At 44.0% G+C, this 24,077-nt stretch overlaps 1 protein-coding gene across 1 annotated transcript in view; it reads right to left on the bottom strand.

Annotated features, from left to right (window-relative positions):
- Nucleotides 1-2: 2 nt before the first annotated feature.
- The window catches only part of C1H12orf29 (chromosome 1 C12orf29 homolog), a 26,669-nt gene continuing 2,594 nt past the window's right edge, over nucleotides 3-24,077 (bottom strand). The window contains exons 2-7 of the mRNA XM_034772406.1: nucleotides 17,475-17,592; nucleotides 16,604-16,699; nucleotides 7,783-7,899; nucleotides 6,017-6,214; nucleotides 2,720-2,889; nucleotides 3-892 (exon numbers count right to left, since the gene is read on the bottom strand). Of these exons, the coding sequence (XP_034628297.1) occupies nucleotides 704-892; nucleotides 2,720-2,889; nucleotides 6,017-6,214; nucleotides 7,783-7,899; nucleotides 16,604-16,699; nucleotides 17,475-17,592 (888 nt within the window). The 3' untranslated portion in view covers nucleotides 3-703. The remainder of the gene's footprint in view (nucleotides 893-2,719; nucleotides 2,890-6,016; nucleotides 6,215-7,782; nucleotides 7,900-16,603; nucleotides 16,700-17,474; nucleotides 17,593-24,077) is intronic.

Genomic DNA, 24,077 nt, shown 5'->3' with positions numbered 1-24,077 from the left:
CACTATTTATGCTTGCTTATTAACAAAAAAAAAAAAACAGTTTGTCCCAAGAGATTGGATAATGTAAACAATTTCACTACTTGGTTTTCAAGCTGTAGCACACTACTGCAGCATGGGGGGGGGGGATTACAAATATTGTGGAATGTTTAAATCCGAATAAAAAATTGTTACAATTGTAAACATTTTTTAAAAATGTAGGGCCTGATTATGGTCTCACTTACTGATTTAAATCTGTGTTACTTCACAGATATAATAGAAAGCATTGGGCCCAAACATGAGAGTGTTCTGTGAGTTGCAGTTTGACTTCAGAATAAACTGCAGGCTGTAAAAATTCAGAAACTAAAAGTTAGCTGACTTCTGTTTTTGTTTTAAAACCATCACTTTCTGCTTCACTATACAAGCCCATGGAAGCAGCTAACATTAAACACTGTCCTCCTCTTAGCCCCAACAGTTTCAACATTTAAGGCTCTTTCAAAACCAAACAACAAATGTGCTGAAATCTAAGAGAGGGAGATCTATTTTGGATTTGCCTTTACTGCTCTTTTGCTTCATATTATTGATCATATTTATGCCAATCATTTGCATTGTAGCTCCCTATGCCACAATTATTTGCAAAAATATCCACTTATATTGTGGGCAAAGCAGGAGAAGAGGGTACAATAATACATATGGCAGCCACCTCGGACAAGATTCTTTTTTCTCTTTAAACATCAAACTTTATATCTTTTAGTCTACTGAACCTCTGCCCATCCAGCTTTGAAAAATGGTTAAACAAACACTTTGGTTCAAAGTCACAGTCATATTTGGTCCTATTAACAGCAATGACAACTGGTTGAGAATTCAGATATGTCTCTGGAATTGGCCAGCACATACCAAGATGATGTCGATGGAGCTAAGAAGAGAGAAACAGGAGATCAGTGTAAACATTCTCATACATTTGACCACTTATTACAAATATCCATCACTGGTAACTCAACAGCTAGCTGCTGTGGTCACTGATGTCCCAGTTTTGACAAATCACTTACAAAGCTCAGAGCTCTTGTACACAGTGTGCGAAACTTATATGTCAAATTGCTTCTGGAAGTTTGCCATATACCACTTCAAACTACTAACTTTCCTACAGCTGAAGTATAACAACTTGTTTTAGATAGCAGCAGGAATTCAGACATTAAAACTGAAGAAAAGCAGGGGGATAGGGATCTCAAAAAAAGTAGGTAGCAACAATTGCAACTGCTTTGATGAAAACTACGACAGCGTTATATTTTTTAGCTGTCATTTTAATGTGATTTAGCAGGTGAATGTGAAAAGTGGCAGACATCACTAAATAGTCCTCCACAAACCAGAGTTTGAAAACCATTCTTGCAGAAACAATGCCAGCTCATTTTGATTATTATAAAGTAATCCCTTGTTTTAGAAGGATCTGTTCTTCGAGTGCTTGTACATGTCCATTCCAATATAGGTATGTGAGCGCTCCAAGCCACTGACCCACAGAAAAAAAAATCAATTGCAGGCCCCACACAAGTAAAAAACAAATTAATTTGTGTGTGTGGGGGGAGGGAGTTTAAAGAGAGAAATATAAAACATTCAACTCACCTGCCCAGGTGAGCACCGAGGCTCAAAGCTTCCCCCTGCAGTGGCGTGAACCAACATTCGTGGCTTCAGGCCCACGGGGGAGAGGGCACCAAGACTTGTCACAGGCCGGATGAAATTAAGCAATGGCCCAGATCTGGCCTGTGGGCTGTAGGTTCCCCACCCTTGCACTAGGGGAAAAAATTCCAGCAACTGTGCTTGGGATGCACACACATCCACATTGGAATGGACATGTGCAACACATCTCAAACAACAACAGTTACAGAGATAATAGGTTTTTTTTTTTTTTTTTTTTAGCACAAACAAGTCCTTGAAATAAAAATAAAAAAAAAAGCCAGCCTTAATTGTTGGATGCTACCTCCTCAGGATAAGACAATACAGGGGTTTTCAATTAATTGTTCAAACTACTGGCATAATTTATTTAGGGTGGAGGCAGGAGTTTTATACATTGTTACTTGCTGAATATTTGGACCTATTATGCTAAGACATTTGAGTGCTCTTCTTGGCATCCACCTTAGAGACCTTGAAGGGGGGTGGAATGTTTATTGAAAGCAATGTATAGGATAATGGCAGGTGGATTTACCTCCATCAGCATAAATGACTATAGCAGTTTTTGAAGTTAATTTGTTTTTATAACAGTTAATAAATACCGTAAGTATTGCAAGGAGTCCAATATAGTTTGAAAAGCTACATCACACTGCAGTTACAAAAAGGTACAGCTGCTGGGCAAGAGAGCCATGTGTTCCGGCTACAAGAAGTGAGAAGTGGTATGTGGAGTGCTGGAGCCCTCCTGCCCCCGGAAAGAAACTGGTTAAGATACTCCAGTTGGATTCCCACTGAAGCTTGTACTGGGAGCAAAGATAGGTGACTAGTGCCTAACTCACAGTTTATGTTGAAAATTATCACACTGGGCTTGTGAGGAGCCGATCAAAGCTGTCGAGTGCTAATTTGAAAAATGATCTCAAAGTAGCTAAACTGATTCTCACCCAACTAGAAGTAGCAGTGCATATGGTGTTTTAATCCAGTGCCTTTTACACTAGTAGTTTTGTCCTTGAAGTGTTTCAGCTTTTTTTTTTTTTTTTAAGTTTTGGGGAGTGCAGATTCATTCATGACATTCTAAAATAATTACCTTGATTAAATGTCCATCATTACAATGCCATACAATTCCTTCAATTTTACCCTCTCTACAGCTTTCAAACCAAGCCAATATATCACTGTGTTTCAGCATAGGTGGATTCTTTATTTCAAATGCTCCATGTGGTACAAGAAGATGAACAGGGTGCTTCTTGCTTCCTAATCCTAGAAATAAAAAAAAAAAAAAAACCTGTTAAATCATGTACAGTCACTGAAGCCAAAATTTCCCTTATTTTTATTACTTATTACAGCCACATTAAGAATGCTGTCACAGAATATTTCTGTCAGATACACAGGGTTGGCTTATAAAACACGTTGGATGAAATCCAGGCTCAGCTGAAATAAATGGAAATTTTTCCATTGATTTCTAAAGAGAGGATTTCACCCCTTCTTTTCAGCAATAGAAGTAGATTTCCTGTCCAGGGTAACGTGGGATATTCATTTTTATTTTCATATTAGGGAGACATAAGTCTTCATAATTTTCTGATTCCACTGTATCTTCTTGCCCCACACAATATTATGACATTACAAATGTAAGCCAACAGAAGTACAGTAGTGTATATAGGCTGTATTCTCAGTTTTAAAGGTACAGTTTCTAGGAAATTAAATAATCACCTCTGCAGTTTGTATGGGAAGGTGCATCTAAAAAACAAGTATTTTTTTTTTGTTTTTAACGAAAGTGTGTGTAGATAGATATCTTTGACTTTTGACATGATTCCAGATGTGTCCCATAACAACACTACTACAACCACCTTATTAGAATCCAAAGGAACTACACCTTGACATGCTTACCACAGAAAAAACTCTCACAGTTTAAGAACTAGAGAGTTCTTAGTTCTTAAACTGTGATTTACCCTTAACATACTATTGTGGTGAGATACGTAAACAGCAAACTTTATATATTTAAGCTCTACAGTTACCAAATGAAAATAGTCTAAATTAGATTAGAACATACTAAGTCTCTGCTGCAAGCTAAGAGATTTCTGCTTCAATATGCTCTGAAGAGCCACAAGTTAACACTACTTGACACAATACTCCTGGGAGAATTATGCACCACTGCGCACATGCACAATTCATGTCCCCCACAAATCCCGCCCCCTCCTCCTCTCCCCGTGACAGAATATACATTTTGTGGGAGATGTGCTTCAATTACATCTTTCATCCACCAGGGGTTGCTGTGGCACCAGAAGACAGGGCAGCTAGCTCACAAGCTGGAGCAGGGAGGGGTCAGAGGCTGCCTTCCTTACAGCATCCTGGCTATGTGGCCAGGTGAGAAAGCACAGAATATGGGGGGGGAGGACAAAGTGGGGCACACAGGTCTGTTGGGGGGGAGGGGGTGACAGCATTGAGCCAGGGGCTCAACAAGAGTGCGGGCTACAGAGCCACATGGGAACATGTGCAGATATGCCTGGCTGAATGGGGAGTCAGGGTGCAGGGAAACACTGGGACAAGGGCAGATGTGCCTGACTGAATGGGAGAGGCTAGGGGTCAGCCAGGGTCTGCATGGGGGAGGCTCCCCAACATCCCCCCCCCCCCCCGCATCAAAAAAAAATAAAAAAAAACCTGTTTCATACTTCTCCTACCCACACTCAACAACCCTCCAGGTTCACTTTCAAACTCCTCCTCTCTTCCTCAGCTGCTCCGTTACCCGACTCCCCCAAGCCTTTCCACTGCTTCTGAGGAGTATGGGAAATATATTTCTGTATTGTAGTTTAAATGAATTATTATTCAAAGTTCTGTATTAATATGCTTAGCCAGGAATCTGTCAAAAAAACATTTGCTGAATCTTTTTTGTTCTCTGTATTGTTACAGACATAATTACTGGCAGGTATTTTGAAATAAATTACCAAAATAATTGAAACTAGTAGGATTATATATTTTCACAAAATATGCAGAATTTTGCAGAACTTCAAAATATTGTGCACAGAATGTTTAATTCTTTGGTGCTGAATTCCCCCAGGAATAACACAAACTTCATGTGTTGTTATTGAAGTGATAATAGGGATGCTATAGTTCTACTTCCTGCTATGCTAGGACAAAAGCTGTTATGTTCGGAATAAACTGTTACAAGTAAGCACACGTAACACTCCAAAGCCTATTTAACCTGCTCATTTTTAAACTGTGTTATAAAAGAGAGAGAGAGGTGATCATTTTGTTCTATCAATGTATCTATATATAAATAAATATTTCCAGTGAAGTGTAATTTAATGTTTGTTTCCCAAGTGGTGTTGCACCCTTCTTTGGTTCTGAGAAAAGATGTCTGTTTAAATGGAAAACAAATTTATATGCTCCAGTCATTCATCCAACTTCACTGCAGCAGCAGTTCACCTCAACCCAAAAGGAAATTTTTTTGTGGAGGCCTCTTATTAAAAGTTAGCAGCACATCACTGACTGGCTTTGGAAAGTGGAGCAAACATTGCCCCTGCTAGTTCAAGGTTATGTCTTCACTGCAAGAAAAAAGTGTGTTTTTGCATTATGATAGCTATCTTGATGTAAAATCCCAGTGAACACATAGCCTGGGTAGTTTTTACCTGAATGTAACTAATTAAGGTCAACCCATGTGGAAGGCACAGGGATTAACTTGACTAGCTGCACAGAGGTAACAACTACAGTACTATATCAACTTAGCTACCTTGTAAAAACACAGCTATTGTTTGCAGTGAAGACATAGTTGTAGTCGTGCATGGAGGAGAAGAAAAGTATCTTAGTGGCAACCCTTTGGAATTACATGCAACAGGTTGGGAAGGGAGAGAAAGATAGTTAAAGAGACTGTGTGCAAACTGCCAATCACTGAAATATCTAATAATATCTCTGTACTCCACCCTTTGGGCACTACTGTAACTATCCTCTCATTTTCATTTTTAAAGGGTTATAAGTGCGGTTCTCAAACTGGGGGTTGTGAACCCTCAGGGGGTCACGAGGTTATTACATGGGGGGGAGGGAGTCCGGAGCTGTCAGTCTCCACCCCAAACACTGTTTCACCTCCAACATTTATAATCGTGTTAAATATTTTTTAAGTGTTTTTAATTTATGGGGGTGGTGGGGGGGTCGCACTCAGAAGCTTGCTGTGTGAAAGGGGTCACCAGTACAAAAGTTTGAGAACCACTTGATTATAATATGTTAATAAGCCATTTTGGCAACGTAAAAGTTGCTTCTAATTCATGGAGCTTAATGAAGTCATTCCAATCTCTTTTATTTTGTAATTAAGAAACACCATACCATTCACTCTCAATTAAAACATTAAAATATTTAAGGTTTTAATGAGTATTAAACAACAACACGTTATACTTGCCATATGGATTTGCATTAATATTAGTTCCAATAAGCTCCAGTGTTTGTTCCAAAAGATCTGATAATGGCACAGAACTGATTTCCAAAAGTCCAGGATCATCAGCATGGCACTTCAAGATAAGGGCTATTTCAGCCTCATAATTAACAACAGATGAATGCCAGCAATATTGTTTGCTATTTTTCTCCACTGGCACCCAACCTATGAGAAAGCATTCCATTTTACTTCTTGTCAATCACATTAAAAGCTGTACATGCATTAGAAAGTAGCTGTAAACTATAGCATTCTACTAATATGAAGAGCTACATATCTAATTATATTTTTACAAGGAAAATAAACTTAACCCAAGGACAAAGTTACACTGTACTCAAAGAAATGTGTCAAAGGAATTTAACAGGGACAACTGTCACTTTTGGCTCAAAGCTTTGCAAATCAGCAAGGCCAAATGCCACAGGAAAAAAAATTTCTACGACAGCGGAACAAAGCACGACTGAATAACGAGTAAATGACATTCAGGAAGTCCCTTCCTAACATATGGTAGTATGCAGTGTAGTGTAGTGATATCGGTCCCAGGATATCAGAGAGGCAAGGTCGGTGAGGTAATATCTTTTATTGGACCAACTTCTGTTGGTGAGAGAGACAAGCTTTTGAGCCACACAGAACTTTTTTCAAGTCCAGGAAAGGTACTCCCAGGGTTACAGCAAAATTCACGGTGGAACAGATTGTTTAGTATAAGTAGTTTGCACATATTGTAAGGGATCATTAAAGGCAGAGTGATCCGTTAATACCTCTGCAGTCAAAGGACAAAGAGAGGGGGTTAGTGTTGTAATAAGCCATAAATCCAGTGTCTCTGTTCAGTCCACATTTTTAATGTCTAGCAGAGTAATGAATTTTTGCTCCCAGACTTGTCTTTTGAAAGTGTTGTGCAGGCTTCCTTTGAGCATGAGGGACTGATAAGGTCAGATATAGAGTGATCACTTTGTGAAAAGTGTTCATCCACAGGTGCGAGTTCATTAGAGAGGGTAGTGATTGGCTTCACCCATAGGCACTGACTTCCCCGCTGCCCGGTGGGTGCTCAACCCCCACCCGTCCCTGGCCCCACCCCTGCCCCGTCTCTGCACCGCCCTCGTCCCACCCCCCATTCCACCCCTTCCCCAAAGCCCCTGCCCCACCCCGCCCTTTCCCACCCCAGCCCTGCCCCCTTCCCACACCCTTCCCCCAAGTCCCTGTCCTGCCTCTTCTCCGCCTCCTCCCCTGAGTGTGTCACGTCTCTGCTCCTTCACCCTCCCTCCCGGAAATTCCTAAGCACTGCCAAACAGCAGGAAGAGCAGGGACGTGGCGCGCTTGGAGGGGACGGGGGGAGAGACTGCGAGGGGGGGGAGCTTGGTTGCCGGTGGGTGCGGAGCACCCGTTAATTATTCCCTGTGGAACAAGGAGTCGGCGCCTATGGTTTCACACACACACACACACACACACACACACACACACACACAGTTGTTATTCAGGCACTTAGTGCTCTGGAGGAGGTACACCATAGCTTGAGGTAGGCATGTGTAGGATCAATGAATCTTGAAAGGTGTGGTGTGGGAGGTGTTGATCATTTTAGCAGTGGAAAGGTGTCTTCAGGTTTTGCATCTATTGTTCTGGCAGGGTCTGGTGCCATTTTGAGTCTTGTTCTGTTGGTATTTTAATTCTGGGCCTAATTCTAATCCACTTTAGAAGTAGAGAAAAGTCCCGTTTTCATTTAAACCAGACTGTATGGTATATACCTGGAATGTGTCCATTTTCATCAGGCAAAGGGTTTCCACTGGATTGCTGGATTTCCTTTGCTGGAATCCAGCATTCTGGGACAGGTCTGAAGTCTTCTTCAATATTCCAAATAAATTCTTAAAAAAAAAAGGTAATATTTATTTTGTGACAAAACATTAGTTAATTCTACCATCTGATCATCTTTCAAATAATCTGACATAGGAAGAGTACCAGCACTTCTGGTTTTTTGTTCAATTTTTGTTTTTTGTTTTTTAAGTAATTTGGTCTACTAAGATATTTAGGCAAAGAATTTCCATTCCCACAATCCTGGACTTCTGGGGCTGCTCTCCTCTCTGCAGCTCATGGAGGCAGGGCAGCCTTTTAGCGCTGAACGGTCTGGCTAGAACATCTCTGTTCCCGCTTGCTGCCAGATTCTCTGCAACTGCAGCAGCAGACAGTGGCAGGTTCTTTTGCTCCTGCCCTACCTCTAATTTAACTTCTTTGCTCAATTTTTGGCCAGTGGGGAGCAGTGTTCTCCCTTCTCAGAATTCCTCCCCCTCCCTGAGTCAGTTAACCCTTTGGGAGTTCAACCTCCCTGAACCGCCACTGCAGTGTCCCCCTGCTTGTTCCTCCAAGCTTGAACGTCTACACGGCTATTAAACAGCCCCTTAGCTTGAGCCCCTGAGCTTGAGTCAGTTGGCACGGGCCAGCCACAGATGTCTAATTGCAGTGTAGACATACCCTCTGACAATGAGTTTCCCCCTCCCAGGGACAATGGGACTGGGTGGGAAGGATTCTGAGAAAGAGCTTTCAAGAGGGTCTTCAGGTCTTAAGGAAGGCAAGCCGCAAAAGATCTCACCAAAGCCACAGCAGAGTTTCTGCACTCCCAAAGCGCATTCAAAAGGTAAAAAAAAAAAAAATCTAAAAGGCAAAAAAGGGAAAGAAAAAGCACATTAAAAAATCCAGAAGTTATGAGTCCTCTGATTCCTCTTCCTCCCCCACTGAGGAAGATGAGCTTTCTTACTCTGAAACCTAAGCAGACTCCTGTGAGTAAACTTCAGAGTAAATTTCTCCCCTCAAAATCCTCACATGTGGCTGCAATATCCCTTCGCTTCTCCCTCTGAGGAAGTGATTAGGGATGGATGGAACAAACCTGGAAAAGGCAAGCATATTAACAACAACGACCTCAGACTCTACAACCTTCAAGAACCCAAGGGCTCTATTACTGATAAACCAAAAGTTGATGCCAATGTAGCGTCCCTCACCAGGGATATGATTATTTCCTCAGAAGTGGAGTTGAAGCTTAAGGAACCCACGGATAGAAAGATGAAGGCCACTCTTAAAATGGACTTTGAAGCTTCCTCCACCACTCTCCAAGTATTCCTGCTTTACAAGAGCATCTTTTCCCTGGCTGTAAGATCTCAAGGCCTTTAAAGAGAGAGATCACCCTGACTTTTACTCCACTTCAAAGAACTCTCCCTAGAAACAGTGTTTGTAGCTGATGCCTCAGTGGATGCAATGAGGTCCAGTAGCCAGGCATCACCTATGGCTACAACCCTGGAAGGTGGATACCCACTCTAAGGCTAGGTCTACACTGGGGGGGGGTGGGGGGGGGTGTCGACCTAAGATACGCAACTTCAGCTACGCGAATAGCTCCTCCTGGCTGGGAGGACGGCGGTGAGTCGACTGCTGCCACTCCCCCGTTGACTCCGGTTCCGCCTCTCGCCGCGGTGGAGTTCCGGAGTCGACAGCAGAGCGATCGGGGTGTAGACGCGATAAAATCGATCCCCAATAGATCGATCACTACCTGCCGATCCGGCGGGTAGTGTAGACGTACCCTAAGCATGTCCTATACTCAGCCAAGTTTACAGGCTCCCTCCTTTTTGGAGAAAAGCTGGATATGGTGGTTGCTGACAATGTGGCTAAATCCAAATATTTTCTCCCTTCCCACTAAGTGCCCACAGAAAAGAACAGAGACTGGCATTCAGAAAGAAGTGCACCTTTCCTCTTCCCCACAGAGAGTCAGATTCCCCAAACAATGGAATTAGGGAGTGGGGTGAGGAGGGAAGAAACAGTTCAGAGTGACCTCAGCCTCCCTGAAATCCACTTTATGACAAAGATCTCATAAGCCTTCACCAAGAGCTGAAGCAAGGGGACAGGATTTCTCATTTCGTAACGGAATGGTTTTCATCGACCACAGACAAGTGGATCAGGGAAATAATAAGCCAGGGATACTCTCACAGGCTGTGGGCTCCACCTCATCCGTTCTTCATCCAGTTACCCAGCTCTAACAACCAGACAATCCAATCCAGAATGAAATATCTTATCTTCTGGATATGGGCATGATACTGTACAGAAGTGCACAGGGGGTATTTGAGCCATTCTTAACATCAAAAGGCTCAACAAGTAGAAGAAGAAAATGAAGTTTCAGAAGAAGACCCTGCCCACCAATGTCATCGCTGTCCTGGGGGACTTCTTTACTTCAGTAGATCTAGCAGATAAATATTTTCATATCCTCATCAGACAGTGCCACCGCAGACTTCTGAGGGTTGCCTATGGCAGGAAAGATTATCAGTACCAAACTCTCCTGTTCAGCTTGTTTCAAGCCGCAGGGTTTTTACAAAGATGATGTTGATGATAATAGCCACAGACAGGTCATAATGAACTCAGCTGTACCCTTTCCTGGACAACATCCTCATCAGAGTTCCAGTGCAGTCAGCAGCACGCAGGGCTATGTTTCAGACCCTCGTCAGATCTCTTCCAGGTGCATGGCTTCATCATAAATGCGAAGAAAAGTGCTCTGGTTCCACCCAGGAATTTATTTTCTTACTTCAGAGCTGCAGGCATAGCTCTATGCCTCGAATTGCTAGGACTCCTTGTGCTGTGTATGAGGAACACTCCATAGGCACAATCACGCATCAGAAGTCTTCAGCCTTTATATTAAATGTGTGGGACCACTCCCCAGAACACATGAAAGATCAAGTACAGATTCCAACATATGTATTCAAATGATAAGATAAGCTCTAACCAGCGTTTTTATGCTGACCATCTGCATAAACGGAGAAGGTCACAACTAAGTTACAATTTGGGCATGAAAGATAAAATGTAAAAAAACTTGGGCAGAAAGGAGGACACATAGGTAATGTAATTAGTAAAATTTTTGTTAGTTAGGTATGTGGAATAATGTGATAGGCTTAGTACATTTGAAGGAGGTAGATAGCTTTACCTATATAATATAAATGAAAAACAGTGCTCTTTGGGAGCCATTTCTGAACTGCAGTTCAACATCAAGCTGCTGGAACTTATAGCGGTGGTCAGTCCATGGCAATAACCCCAATGATATGCCCATCTGCCTTCCAGATCCTTTAGTCCTTACAATTGACTCCAGCCTAGAAGGCTGGGGTGCTCACTTGAAGACCCAAATAGCCCAAGGCCTCTAGACTGAGAACCTCAAATGGCTTCAACTAACAGCCTGATTACTGAGAACGAGACATTCAAGTGCTTCTGTCTGTCCTCCACACTCACTGACTGCTTTAATCTAGCAGCGTCTCAATACTAAAGCATACTCCCTTGTCTGGTCAGGATTTAACAACATGGTGCCAGGAGCACAATGCAAATCTCAGAAATCCAGGAATTCCAATCATTCTGGACTTTCTCCAGGAAATCATAGACACAGGCCTTCAGCCCTGCACCATTGCACGCCAGATATCTGCTCTTAGTAGCATGTTATTCACAGGATCCTCAGACTCCCTGCAGACAATCCACAGGTGGCTAGAGTCCTTCAAGCAGTCTGATTAGCCAGACCAGTGGTCAGGCCACTCTTCCCAAAATGGGACTTTCTGCTAGTTCTGTACACCCTGACAAGCCTCTGACTTTAGTATTAAAGTTTTATTTATCCATAAGACTTATTTCTTCATAGCAATTACGTCTGCCAGGCAAGAGTCTGTGCTGGCAGTCTTATCTATACAGGAGCCTTACTGCATGTTCCATGAGGACAAGATGATGCTCAGGACAAGAGAATCCTTTCTTTGTAAGGTAAGCTCTTCCTCCCACACTTCCCAAGTGTTCCTCGCACAATACAGGGCACCCCGCCTATATCCTACTGAGGGCTCGAGGTGTGACCCTGTCAATTTAGGCACCCCAACTCTCTCCCTCCAAAGGCTCAGGGCGTAAGGCACCTACCCTTTCTCATGGGGCTCAGGGAGAAACCTGGTCAATTTAAGTACCTGCCCTTTCCATGGGGCTCAGAGCTCTACAGGTCTGCATGATCTTTTCCCAGTGAAAGAGCCTTACACAGCTGTGCTCTAAACATCTATTTATTAGCAGCACACACAGAATACATATACCATGCAAATCTCTTATGCTCATCACTCCCAATATACAGACAAAATTCACCCAATCGCCAGTCAGGATCCACTCATCTGGGGATTTCTGGTGATGCCTCTGCACATCACGGTTGTGCAAAGGGGTCAGAGTTCCAGCAGCTTGATGTTGAACTGCAGTCCAGAAATGGCTCCCAAAGAGCACTGTTTTTCATTTATATTACATAGGTAAAGCTATCTACCTCCTTCAAATGTACTAAACCTATCCCACATCCCTAAATAACAAAAAATTTTACCTATTACACACTGGCACCTGTGTCCGCCTTTCTGCCCGAGTTTTTTTACATTTTATCTTTCATGCCCAAATTGTAATTTAGTTGTGACCTTCTCCGTTTATGCAGATGGTCAGCATAAAAACACTGGTTAGAGCTTAACTTATCATTTGTTGAATTTCTTTCTGTATCCTCCGTAATTTCCCAACGCCTGGGTGTGTCTACTTTACAATGCTGGTGGTTATAACTCTCGTTAGGGACATTCCTGAGGTGTGGGTGCTTTATCAGCAGCAGAACATTATTTTTTTCAATTTTAGTGGTGAACTCCCTCAGTTTCACCTAAGGCTGGTTTAATATTGGGGAAGGGGGGGAGGGAGGTTGATCAGGTCTCAGGCCTACACAAGAGGATGTGCATCCTTCATTCTGTTCAAAATCACAGCATCCAACTAAAAAAGGCACAATATCTTATATGTCAAAAGGCATTGAAAATCTCTCTCAAACATACAGAATCCACAAAAATACCAGGCTCCCTATTCATGTCTTTCCACCCAAAATGCCAAGTACTCAGAGCTCTCCAAATCCTCCATCGCTAGGTGGATTAGACTGTGTATTGTGGAAGCCTACAAATCATCAGAGGCTCCTGTCCCAGAAGGGATCAAGGCACACTTCATGAGATCCTTAGCAACCTCATGGGTGGAACAAGCAACTGCATCCACTGCGGAAATCTGAAAAGCAGCCACTTGGTCTACAGCCAACCCCTTCATTAAGTATTACGACATGGACCTTCTATTTTCAGCAGAGGCCTCCTTTGGCAGGAAGATGCTGCAAGCAGTGGCCCAGAAATGAATACAGACTCACAAAAAGTGGGGTACTTCTTTCCTACCGAACTTTTGTTTCATAACCTCCCTACATCTGTTCACTGCTTACTACTCACAGTGCTGGACATCTGGAAAGAGATGCTAGGCTGCAGAATGGAAAACTTCTTACTAATAATTTCTTTTCTGCTAGCAGCATCTCCCAAAATTCCCACCCTGGATAGTTCATGAGTCAAAGGTCAGATATGAAGTGGAATCCTTACCATGTGACCATCTTCCTTGGTCTAAGGTACATAGCTATTCCATTATCCCTGGAATGTTTTTTAATAATGATGTTATGCAATTTTTTCATCTTGGGAATAACTCATTTGGCAGCAAGCAGGAGCAGAAGGGCTGTGGCCAGACTGCAACACTAAAACACTGATCTGCCTCTGAGAGCTGCAAAAAGAGGAACGAAGCCCCATAGAATCATAGAATCATAGAATATCAGAGTTGGAAGGGACCTCAAGAGGTCATCTAGTCCAACCCCCTGCTCAAAGCAGGACCAATTCCCAGCTAAATCATCCCAGCCAGGGCTTTGTCAAGCCGGGCCTTAAAAACCTCCAAGGAAGGAGACTCCACCACCTCCCTAGGTAACGCATTCCAGTGTTTCACCACCCTCCTAGTGAAATAGTTTTTCCTGATATCCAACCTGGACCTCCCCCACCGCAACTTGAGACCATTGCTCCTTGTTCTGTCATCTGCCACCACTGAGAACAGCCGAGCTCCATCCTCTTTGGAACCCCCCTTCAGGTAGTTGAAGGCTGCTATCAAATCCCCCCTCATTCTTCTCTTCTGGAGACTAAACAATCCCAGTTCTCTCAGCCTCTCCTCATAAGTCATGTGCTCCAGACCCCTAATCATTTTTGTTGCCCTCCGCTGGACTCTTTCCAATTTTTCCACATCCTTCTTGTAGTGTGGGGCCCAAAACTGGACACAGTATTCCAGATGAGGCCTCACTAATGTCGAATAAAGGGGAACGATCACGTTCCTCGATCTGCTGGCAATGCCCCTACTTATACAGCCCAAAATGCCGTTAGCCTTCTTGGCAACAAGAGCACACTGTTGACTCATATCCAGCTTCTCGTCCACTGTGACCCCTAGGTCCTTTTCAGCAGAACTGCTACCTAGCCATTCGGTCCCTAGTCTGTAGCAGTGCATGGGATTCTTCCGTCCTAAGTGCAGGACTCTGCACTTGTCCTTGTTGAACCTCATCAGGTTTTTTTCTGCCCAATCCTCTAATTTGTCTAGGTCCCTCTGTATCCGATCCCTACCCTCTAGTGTATCTACCACGCCTCCTAGTTTAGTGTCATCTGCAAACTTGCTGAGAGTGCAGTCCACACCATCCTCCAGATCATTAATAAAGATATTAAACAAAACCGGCCCCAGGACCGACCCTTGGGGCACTCCACTTGAAACCGGCTGCCAACTAGACATGGAGCCATTGATCACTACCCGTTGAGCCCGACGATCTAGCCAGCTTTCTATCCACCTTACAGTCCATTCATCCAGCCCATACTTCTTTAACTTGGTGGCAAGAATACTGTGGGAGACAGTATCAAAAGCTTTGCTAAAGTCAAGAAATAACACATCCACTGCTTTCCCCTCATCCACAGAGCCAGTTATCTCATCATAGAAGGCAATTAGGTTAGTCAGGCACGACTTCCCCTTCGTGAATCCATGCTGACTGTTCCTGATCACTTTCCTCTCCTCTACCCCATCTTTAAAAGGGGAAGAAGGAGAACCCGGGAAACTAAAGACTGGTCAGCCTCACCTCAGTCCCTGGGAAAATCATGGAGCAGGTCCTCAAGGAAACCATTTTGAAGCACTTGGAGAAGAGGAAGGTGATCAGGAACAGTCAACATGGATTCACCAAGGGCAAGTCATGCCTGATCAACCTGATTGCCTTCTATGATGAGATAACTGGCTCTGTGGATATGGGAAAAGCAGTGGATGTGATCTTTCTTGACTTTAGCAAAGCTTTTGACAGTATTCTTGCCAGCACGTTAAAAAACTATGGATTGGATGAATGGACTATAAGAGGGATAGAAACCTGGCTAGATTGTCAGGTTCAACGGGTAGTGATCAACGGCTCGATGTCTAGTTGGCAGGAACTATCAAGAGGAATGCCCCAGGGGTCAGTCCTGGAGCCAGTTTTGTTCAACATCTTTATTAATGATCTGGATGATGGGATGGATTGTACCCTCAGCAAGTTCACTAAGCTGGGGAGAGAGGTAGATACGCTGGAGGCTAGGGATAAGGTCTAGAATGACCTAGAAAAATTGGAGGATTGGGCCAAAAGAAATCTGATTAGGTTCAACAAGGACAAGCAGCAGGTCTGCAGAAAAGGACCGGGGGATTACAGTGGATGAGAAGCTGGATATGAGTCAGAAATGTGCCCTTGTTGCCAAGAAAGCTAACAGCATATTGGGCTGCATTAGTAGGAGCATTGCCAGCAGATTGAGGGAAGTGATTATTCCCCTTTATTCGGCATTGGTGAGGCCACATCTGGAGTATTGCGTCCAGTTTTGGGCCCCATACTACAGAAAGGACGTGCACAAACTGGAGACACTCTAGCGGAGGGCAACAAAAATTATTAGGGGGCTGGGGCCCATGACTTACGAGGAGAGGCTGAGGGAACTGGGCTTGTTTAGTCTGCAGAAGAGAAGAGTGAGGGGGGATTTGATAGCAGCCTTCAGCTGCCTGACTGGGGGTTCCAAAGAGGATGGAGCTCAGCTGTTCTCAGTGGTGGCAGATGACAGAACAAGGAGCAATGGTCTCAAGTTGCAGTGGGGGAGGTCCAGGTTGGATATTAGGAAACACTATTTCACTAGGAGGGTGGTGAAGCACTGAAATGGGCTACCTAGGGAGGTGGTGGAATCTCCATTCTTAGAGGTTTTTAAGGCCCAGCTTGACAAAGCCCTGGCTGGGATGATTTAGTTGGTGTTGGTGTTGGTGCTGGTCCTGCTCTGAGAAGGGGGTTGGACTAGATGATCTCCTGAGGTCTCTTCCAACCTAATCTTCTATGATTCTAGATATCCAGAATTGTGGGAGATGGCGCTAGCAGAAAGGAAATCCTTGATAAGAATTTTTCTGTTCTAGCAATGAATTTCCATCCTAGCAAAAGAAATACCATGAAGGAGACAACCACTCAGAAAAAGTTTAGTATTTAATACTAGCCCAGAGTGAGGATCAAGTGACTATTTAGCCAAAATTATAATGATAGTACATGGAGATAAGTAAAGTCATCATAGTATTTGAAAAGAAATATAAAAGTTTTGAGCTGGATCATTAATATTTCAACATAATACTGGTTTTGTTTAACCAAAGGTCTTTTTCTCAAAGAAATACTTCAATTACCAAGAGAAAAAAAGAGAAAAAACCCTCACTGACCTTTTGAGTCTTCCATTGAATACAGGAATCTTTTAAACCTTTTCTCAGATAGTTTGTTGGGCTTTCTATCCAACCTCGCCCAAAGATACGGCTGCCCTACAGGTTTCACAATTACGAAAAAAAATTAGATAATAGCATGCAAAACAGTATTTCTGCCATTAAAATGGACAGTTTAACATGAGAGATAAAATATCCAACAGTAAATATTCTATTCCCTCCTGCCTTCAAAAAAAAAAAAACACATATAAAAATAGGACATATTTAAATTGAGGTTAATTTGCTCACTTATCAGAAAACCTAAGAGCACTGTGAACAGTACCTTGCTTACTTAATATGATGCACAAACTGCTTGAAATATATATTTCAAAAACCCACAAAACAGATATATGCATATTAAAAATATGCTTTCAGTAGTAAGTGAGAACAGGAGGAATTTTCAAGAGTTCATCAGGTATTCATTGAACTACACTTTTTCCTCGCACCTCTGCAAATGAAATACCGTCTATCGGACTTTCTGAGAAAAAAAAAATTCTAATGACAAAATGCCAACCTGACTAGCCAGGTAAAATAGTTTTCTTTGGCTACCAGGTTAATTTAAACAAGATCACTTTCACCTGGACTTTGGTTTCACAAGCTATACGAAAATCCAGAACAATTTTCCAGCTAGGTGTATCTTCTATATAATTACAGTATACTTACATTATCAGTTACTGCATAATTTTATAATAAAGCCATATATTTTTTAATGTGAGAATCTGCATTTCCCAGATAAAGGAATGCAATAAAATGTGAAATCAATAAAAAGAAATTTATGCACAACTTATGGGTACTAATCAACATGAGAAGTCTGCATACAAATCTTCCATATTACCTTTATACGTTGTTACATAACAGCAGGTTCCATCCACCTTCTCAGTTGGAATTGCATTGTATATATCTGCATCTAACGCCTTTCTATTTATGGTTTCAGTTGCCAAAACTTTAAATGGCTGAAAAGACAACAATTATTTAAACCTCACTCCATAACTTCCCATATGGACTCTAATATATTATAATTGACATCCACAAATCCAGCATCATTTTTTTTATTCCTAGTTTCTAATATTGCCTAAGAATGCAACTATTTCACAATATATTACAATCTGAAAATGCACCAAGGCAAACAAATAAAACTATCACACCTGTTGTCATAGATAAAGAATCATTTAATGAGGCTGCTTCGCTCCTTTCTATCCTGGGTTTATCTTTAGGAACAATCTGCTCCCCCGCTTTGAAGTAATGTGTGTAATGTAGAAGAGTTCCAGCCTGGTGCTACAGAATTTCAATAGATGCCTTCAAGACATTACCATGGCAACAAAAGTTCCATGCATCATCTGAGGGACTAACTGCTCCTAAACTTCAGTTTAGAGATGGAAGCCCTACTAGTACTAAAATGATGGTGATAATAAACATACCAGAGTGATGGAAGCTGGTTAAAGCAGACACATTTTGAATAACATAATAAAGATTGTAGTTTTGAACTAAACCTTTCTTCCTGAAAGAATAAAGAGGTGAGTGTTCCAAGGAGTCTGAACAGACACCCAGTGGACATTGTGAAGTTGATATTGTTTTCTGAGGAATGGTGTTGGTAAGACTTCTAGAAATAGGTTTAGATGAAGAAAAATCATTTTTGGTAAAGGTTACTTTTAAAATATTCTCCTGTGGAATAATATCCTTTCCCCCACTCTTTAGACTGTAAGCTCTTTGACATAGGGGCTGTCTCTTTCACTATGTGGTAAAGCACCTAGCATGATGGTGCCCCAATGTTGGTTGAAGCCTCTAAGTACTACTGTTATTGAAATACATAAGAATAAAGCGCCTGATTTATTCTTGTATTGTAGAAGGTTCTTTTGCACCTTCTACAGCAATCTACACCAGTGCATCATGGCTGTAAAATGCTACTTGATCAGATTAGTACACCTACATTGCACTAGTGTAGATGAATACAGAAGGTGCAAGACAGGACAGAATCAAGTTCACACTTTTTTCCTTCCGTTTCAGTACATATGTACTTAATCTTCTGTTCTTCCACATAATACTTGACTAATTTTTGATAATTATGCATGTAACAAGTTCTTACTTTACCCTAACCTTCTGTCTGTTTCTTATAATGGTAAGAAACAGTAATGTAAGGAAGAAAACACACTAACATAACCACAGTCAAAATAACATTAGCCCCAAGAACTTATACGAACAAAATGCGAAACACCACATACCCATATCATCGCCCTCTTTCGGGTCTGCAGGAGCTAACTCCTTGAAACAGAGTTAGGACTGGATCCTGCAAGAGCAGGGATTTCACAATACTTGCTTGCTGGGTTATAAACTCCTAAATCCTTTTAACAGGAGACTAAGGCGTGGTCTACACTACGAGTTTAGGTCGAATTTAGCAGAGTTAAATCGAATTAAGCCTGGACACGTCCACACGATGAAACTCTTTCTTTCGACTTAAAGGGCCCTTTAAACTGGTTTCTTTACTCCACCTCCGACGAGGGGATTAGCGCTGAAATCGGCCTTTCCGGGTCAGATTTGGGGTAGTGTGGACGGAATTCGATGTTATTGGCCTCTGCGAGCTATCCCAGAGTGCTTCATTGTGACCGCTCTGGACAGCACTCTCAACTCAGATGCACTGACCAGGTAGAAAGGAAAAGCCCCGCGAACTTTTGAATTTCATTTTCTGTTTGCCCAGCGTGGAGAGCACAGGTGACCACAGGTGACCACGCAGAGCTCATCAGCACAGGTAACCGTGATGGAGTCCCAGGATCGCAAAAGAGCTCCAGCATGGACAGAATGGGAGATACGGGATCTGCTCGCCATATGGGGAGACGAATCAGTGCTAGCTGAACTCCGTAGCAGTAAACGAAATGGCAAAATATTAGAAAAAGTCTCAAAGGCCATGAAGGACAGAGGCCATAACAGGGACGCACAGCAGTGCCACGTGAAAATTAAGGAGCTAAGGCAAGCCTACCACAAAGCCAGAGAGGCAAATGGAAGGTCCGGGGCAGAGCCACAAACATGCCATGCTAGGGGGTGCAGCCACCACTACCCCAACTGTGTGCTTTGACTCCATCAATGGAGAATCACGCAACAGGGAAGTGGGTTCGGGGTATGAGAAAGATGATGATGAAGACAATGAAGATAGCTCACAGCAAGGAAGCGGAGAAACCGGTTTCCCCAACAGCCAGGATATGTTTATCACCCTGGACCTGGAACCCCCGAACTCACCCAAGGCGTGCTCCCAGACCCTGAGGGCACACAAGGGACCTCTGGTGAGTGTACCTTTGTAAATATTACACGTGGTTTAAAAGCAAGCGTGTTTAATGATTAATGATTAATTTGCCCTGGCAATCACGGCCAGTACAGCTACTGGAAAAGTCTGTTAACGTGTATGGGGATGGAGCGGAAATCCTCCAGGGACATCTCCAGAAAGCTCTCCTTCATGTACTCCCAAAGCCTTTGCAAAAGGTTTCTGGGGAGGGCTGCCTTATCCCGTCCGCCATGGTAGGACACTTTACCACGCCAGGCCAGTAGCACGTAGTCTGGAATCATTGCATAACAAAGCATGGCAGCGTTTGGTTGGCATGCAGACAACATCCATTCCTTATCTCTCTTTGTTATCCTCAGGAGACTGATATCATTCATGGTCACCTGGTTGAAATGGGGTGATTTTATTAAGGGGACATTCAGAGGTGCCCGTTCCTGCTCAGCTGAACAGAAATGTTCCCCGCTGTTAGCCACGCGTGGGGGTAGGGGTGAAGTGATCATCCCAGAGAATTGGGTGTGTGTGGGGGGGGTAGTTGGGTTTGTGCTGCATGTTAACCTGGAAACCACAGCCCCTCCTTTTACACTGCAAACCCATTTTAAATGGCCAATCCAACGGGTACTTGGTATGGGAAAGGAGGGCGCTACTGTTTGAAACCATTCCCACATGTTAAGAAGGTTAAAAAAGCGAAAAGACTGTGGCTTACATTGGCTGCCTCCAAGCTGAAATCTGTTGCCTGGCACTGCGTGAGTGATCTCTCACACCAAACCAGCAGGCCCTCAATATAAGAGGAAAAATGTGACCTTGAAATGAAAGCACATGTGCTGTGTAATGTGAACCGCATACTTTAACGTGAAAGAGTGTACCCATTGTTCTCTAAAATGTGTCTTTTTTAACCACCTCTCCCTTCTCCTCCACCAGCTGCAAATGTTTCTCCTTCACAGAGGCTAGTGAAGATTAGAAGGAGAAAACTCAGGATGATATGTTCTCAGAGCTCCAGATGTCCTCCCATGCTGACAGTGCACAGCAGAATGCGTGGAGGCAGTCAATGTCAGAGTGCAAAAAAGCACAATATGAACGAGAGGAGACGTGGCGGGCTGAATCGTGGGCTGAAGAGGATAGGTAGCGTCAGCTTGCTGACAGAAGGCAAGAGTCGATGCTCCGGCTGCTGGAGCATCAAACTGATATGCTCCAGCGTATGGTTGAAAAGCAGGAAAGGCAGCAGGAGCAGAGACCGCCGCTACAACTGCAGTGTGTCCTTTTCCTTCCCTTCTCCCCCACCCCTCCCGGGCTACCTTGGCAGTTATCCCCCTAGTTGTGTGATGAATTAATAAAGAATGCATGAATGTGAAGTAACAATGACTTTATTGCCTCTGTAAGCGGTGCTTGAAGGGAGGAGGGGAGGGTGGTTAGTTTACAGGGAAGTAGAGTGAACGGGGGGTGGGGGAGAGGGAGGGTGGCGGAGGGTTCATCAATGAGAAACAAACATAAATGTCTCCCCCTTACTCTCACAGATATTGTGGAGTGCACAGCAAGCAGCAATAACAATTGGAATATTGGCTTCGTTGAGGTCTGAGTCAGTAAAAGCGTGCTGGCAGAGTTTAAAAGTCCAAATGCACATTCCACCACCATTCGGCACTTGCTCAGCCTGTAGCTGAACAGGTCCTGACTACTGTCCAGGCTGCCTGTGTACTGCTTCATGAGCCATGGCATTAAGGGGTAGGCTGGGTCCCCAAGGATAACGATAGGCATTTCAACATCCCCAATGGTTATTTTCTGGTCCGGGAAGAAAGTCCCTTCCTCCAGTTTTCGAAACAGACCAGAGTGCCTGAATATGCGAGCATCATGTACCTTTCCCGGCCATCCCACGTTGATGTTGGTGAAATGTCCTTTGTGATCCACCAGGGCTTTCAGCAGCATTGAAAAGTACCCCTTGCGTTTTATGTACTCGGTGGCTTGGTGCTCCGGTGACAAGATAGGGATATGGGTTCCGTCTATCGCCCCACCACAGTTTGGGAATCCCATTGCAGCAAAGCCATCCACTATGACCTGCACGTTTCCCAGAGTCACTACCCTTGATATCAGCAGGTCTTTGATTGCGTTGGCTACTTGGATCACAGCAGCCCCCACAGTAGATTTGCCCACTCCAAATTGATTCCTGACTGACTGGTAGCTGTCTGGCGTTGGAAGCTTCCACAGGGCTATTGCCACTCGCTTCTCAACTGTGAGGGCTGCTCTCATCCTGGTATTCTGGTGCTTCAGGGCAGGGGAAAGCAAGTCACAAAGTTCCATGAAAGTGCCCTTACGCATGCGAAAGTTTCGCAGCCCCTGGGCATCGTCCCACACCTGCAACACGATGCGGTCCCATCAGTCTGTGCTTGTTTCCCGGGCCCAGAATCGGCGTTCCATGCCATGAACCTGCCCCAGTAACACCATGATTTGCACATTGCTGGGGCCTGTACTTTGTGAGAGGTATATGTCCCTGTCAATTTCCTCATCACTCTCGTCGCGGCGCTGCAATCGCCTCCTCGCCTGGTTTTGCTTTGGCATGTTCTGGCTCTGCATATACTCCAGGGCAATGCGTGTGGTGTTCATAGTGCTCATAATTGCCGCAGTGATCTGAGCAGGCACCATGATCCCAGTGCTATGGCGTCTGGGCTGAAAAAAGGCGCGAAACTATTGTCTGACAAAGGGAGGGAGGGAGGGAGGGGCGAGTGACGACATGGCTTACAGGTACAGGGAATTAAAATCAACAAAGGTGACTGTGCATCAGGGAGAAACACAAACAACTGTCACACAGAATGCCCCCCCCTCAAAGATTGAACTCAAAACCCTGGGTTTAGCAGGCTGTTGATTTCACGGGGCGGGGAGGGGGCAAATGAATACAGAACAAATCAGGTCCATCTGTTTTTTACATCTTAAGCTGGCAGCAGACAGTGCAGCATGACTGATAGCCATTGGCATTTTCTGGGTGCTTGGCAGAAAATGCTGAATTACGACTGCTAGCCATCATCGTCAAGACGGTTCAATAGGACTGCCAGCAGGACTGAGTCTCCAGGAGACAAAACATGTCTGCCCAGGTGCCTCTGATTGAACTCACTGAGGAATATGACGATGACGGATATCAATCGTAATACACTATCTACTGCCAAAAGGCAAGGAGCTTTGTTGTATAGCAATGCAGCCCCATGTCTGCCAGCACCCAGATGACATATGGTGACGCTGAGCTGAGCGGGCTCCATGCTTGCCGTGGTATGTTGTCTGCACAGGTAACCCAGGTAAAAAGGCGCAAATCGATTGTCCGCCGTTGCTCTGACGGAGGGGGAGGGGCCTGACAACATGTACCCAGAACCCCCCGCGACACTGTTTTTGCATCATCAGGCATTGGGATCTCAACCCAGAATTCCAATGGGCGGCGGAGACTGCGGGAACTGTGGGATAGCTACCCACAATGCAACGCTCCGGAAGTCGATGCTAGCCTCGGTACTGTGGACGCGGTCCGCCGACTTAATGCACTTAGAGCATTTTATGTGGGGACACACACAATCGACTGTATAAAAACGATTTCTATAAAACCGGCTTCTATAAATTTGACCTAATTTTGTAGTGTAGACATCCCTAAGAGAACCCATCAGAAGTGTTATGTGACCAATCATTTCTATCAGAGTTAAAGAAGAATGATGCCAGCAGGCCACCCCTGAAGTCATTGGGGTATATCAACCAATCAAAGTCTCAAGGAAAGACCTCCTCAGAAAGATGCTAAAGAAAAGTGGGCTGAAGGAGGATAAAAAAGAGCAAATCACCCCAATTACTTCTCAAAAAGAAATCATCATTCAGATAAAGGTTTTATTCCACCTGCCTTACCCTCAACCTGGTCTGTGGACAGTTCCCTATTGCTGCCTTACACAATGAAAAGATACATGGATCCATCAAGAATTCAAAGATACACCAGCATTGCTAGAGCTAGATGTGGCTGCAAGTCTCAAACGCCCTTGTCCCCAACCAGCCCACTGCAACCCCTCCTCCCCAGCACCCTGAGGCTCCCCCCAGCCAGTCCCACCATCACCCGGGTACCCACCACGCCCCTCTTCCCCTCAGCACCTTGAGCCCCGCCCCCCGCCAGTCCCACCATCACCCGGGTACCCACCGCGCCCCCTCCTCCTCCTTCCCCCC

This window comes from Trachemys scripta, chromosome 1, assembly GCF_013100865.1.
Source record: "Trachemys scripta elegans isolate TJP31775 chromosome 1, CAS_Tse_1.0, whole genome shotgun sequence".
In the NCBI taxonomy this organism is placed as follows: Eukaryota; Metazoa; Chordata; order Testudines; family Emydidae; genus Trachemys; species Trachemys scripta.
The sequence above is the reverse complement of the archived record's forward strand: the minus strand, read 5'-3'. Positions and strand labels throughout refer to the sequence as shown.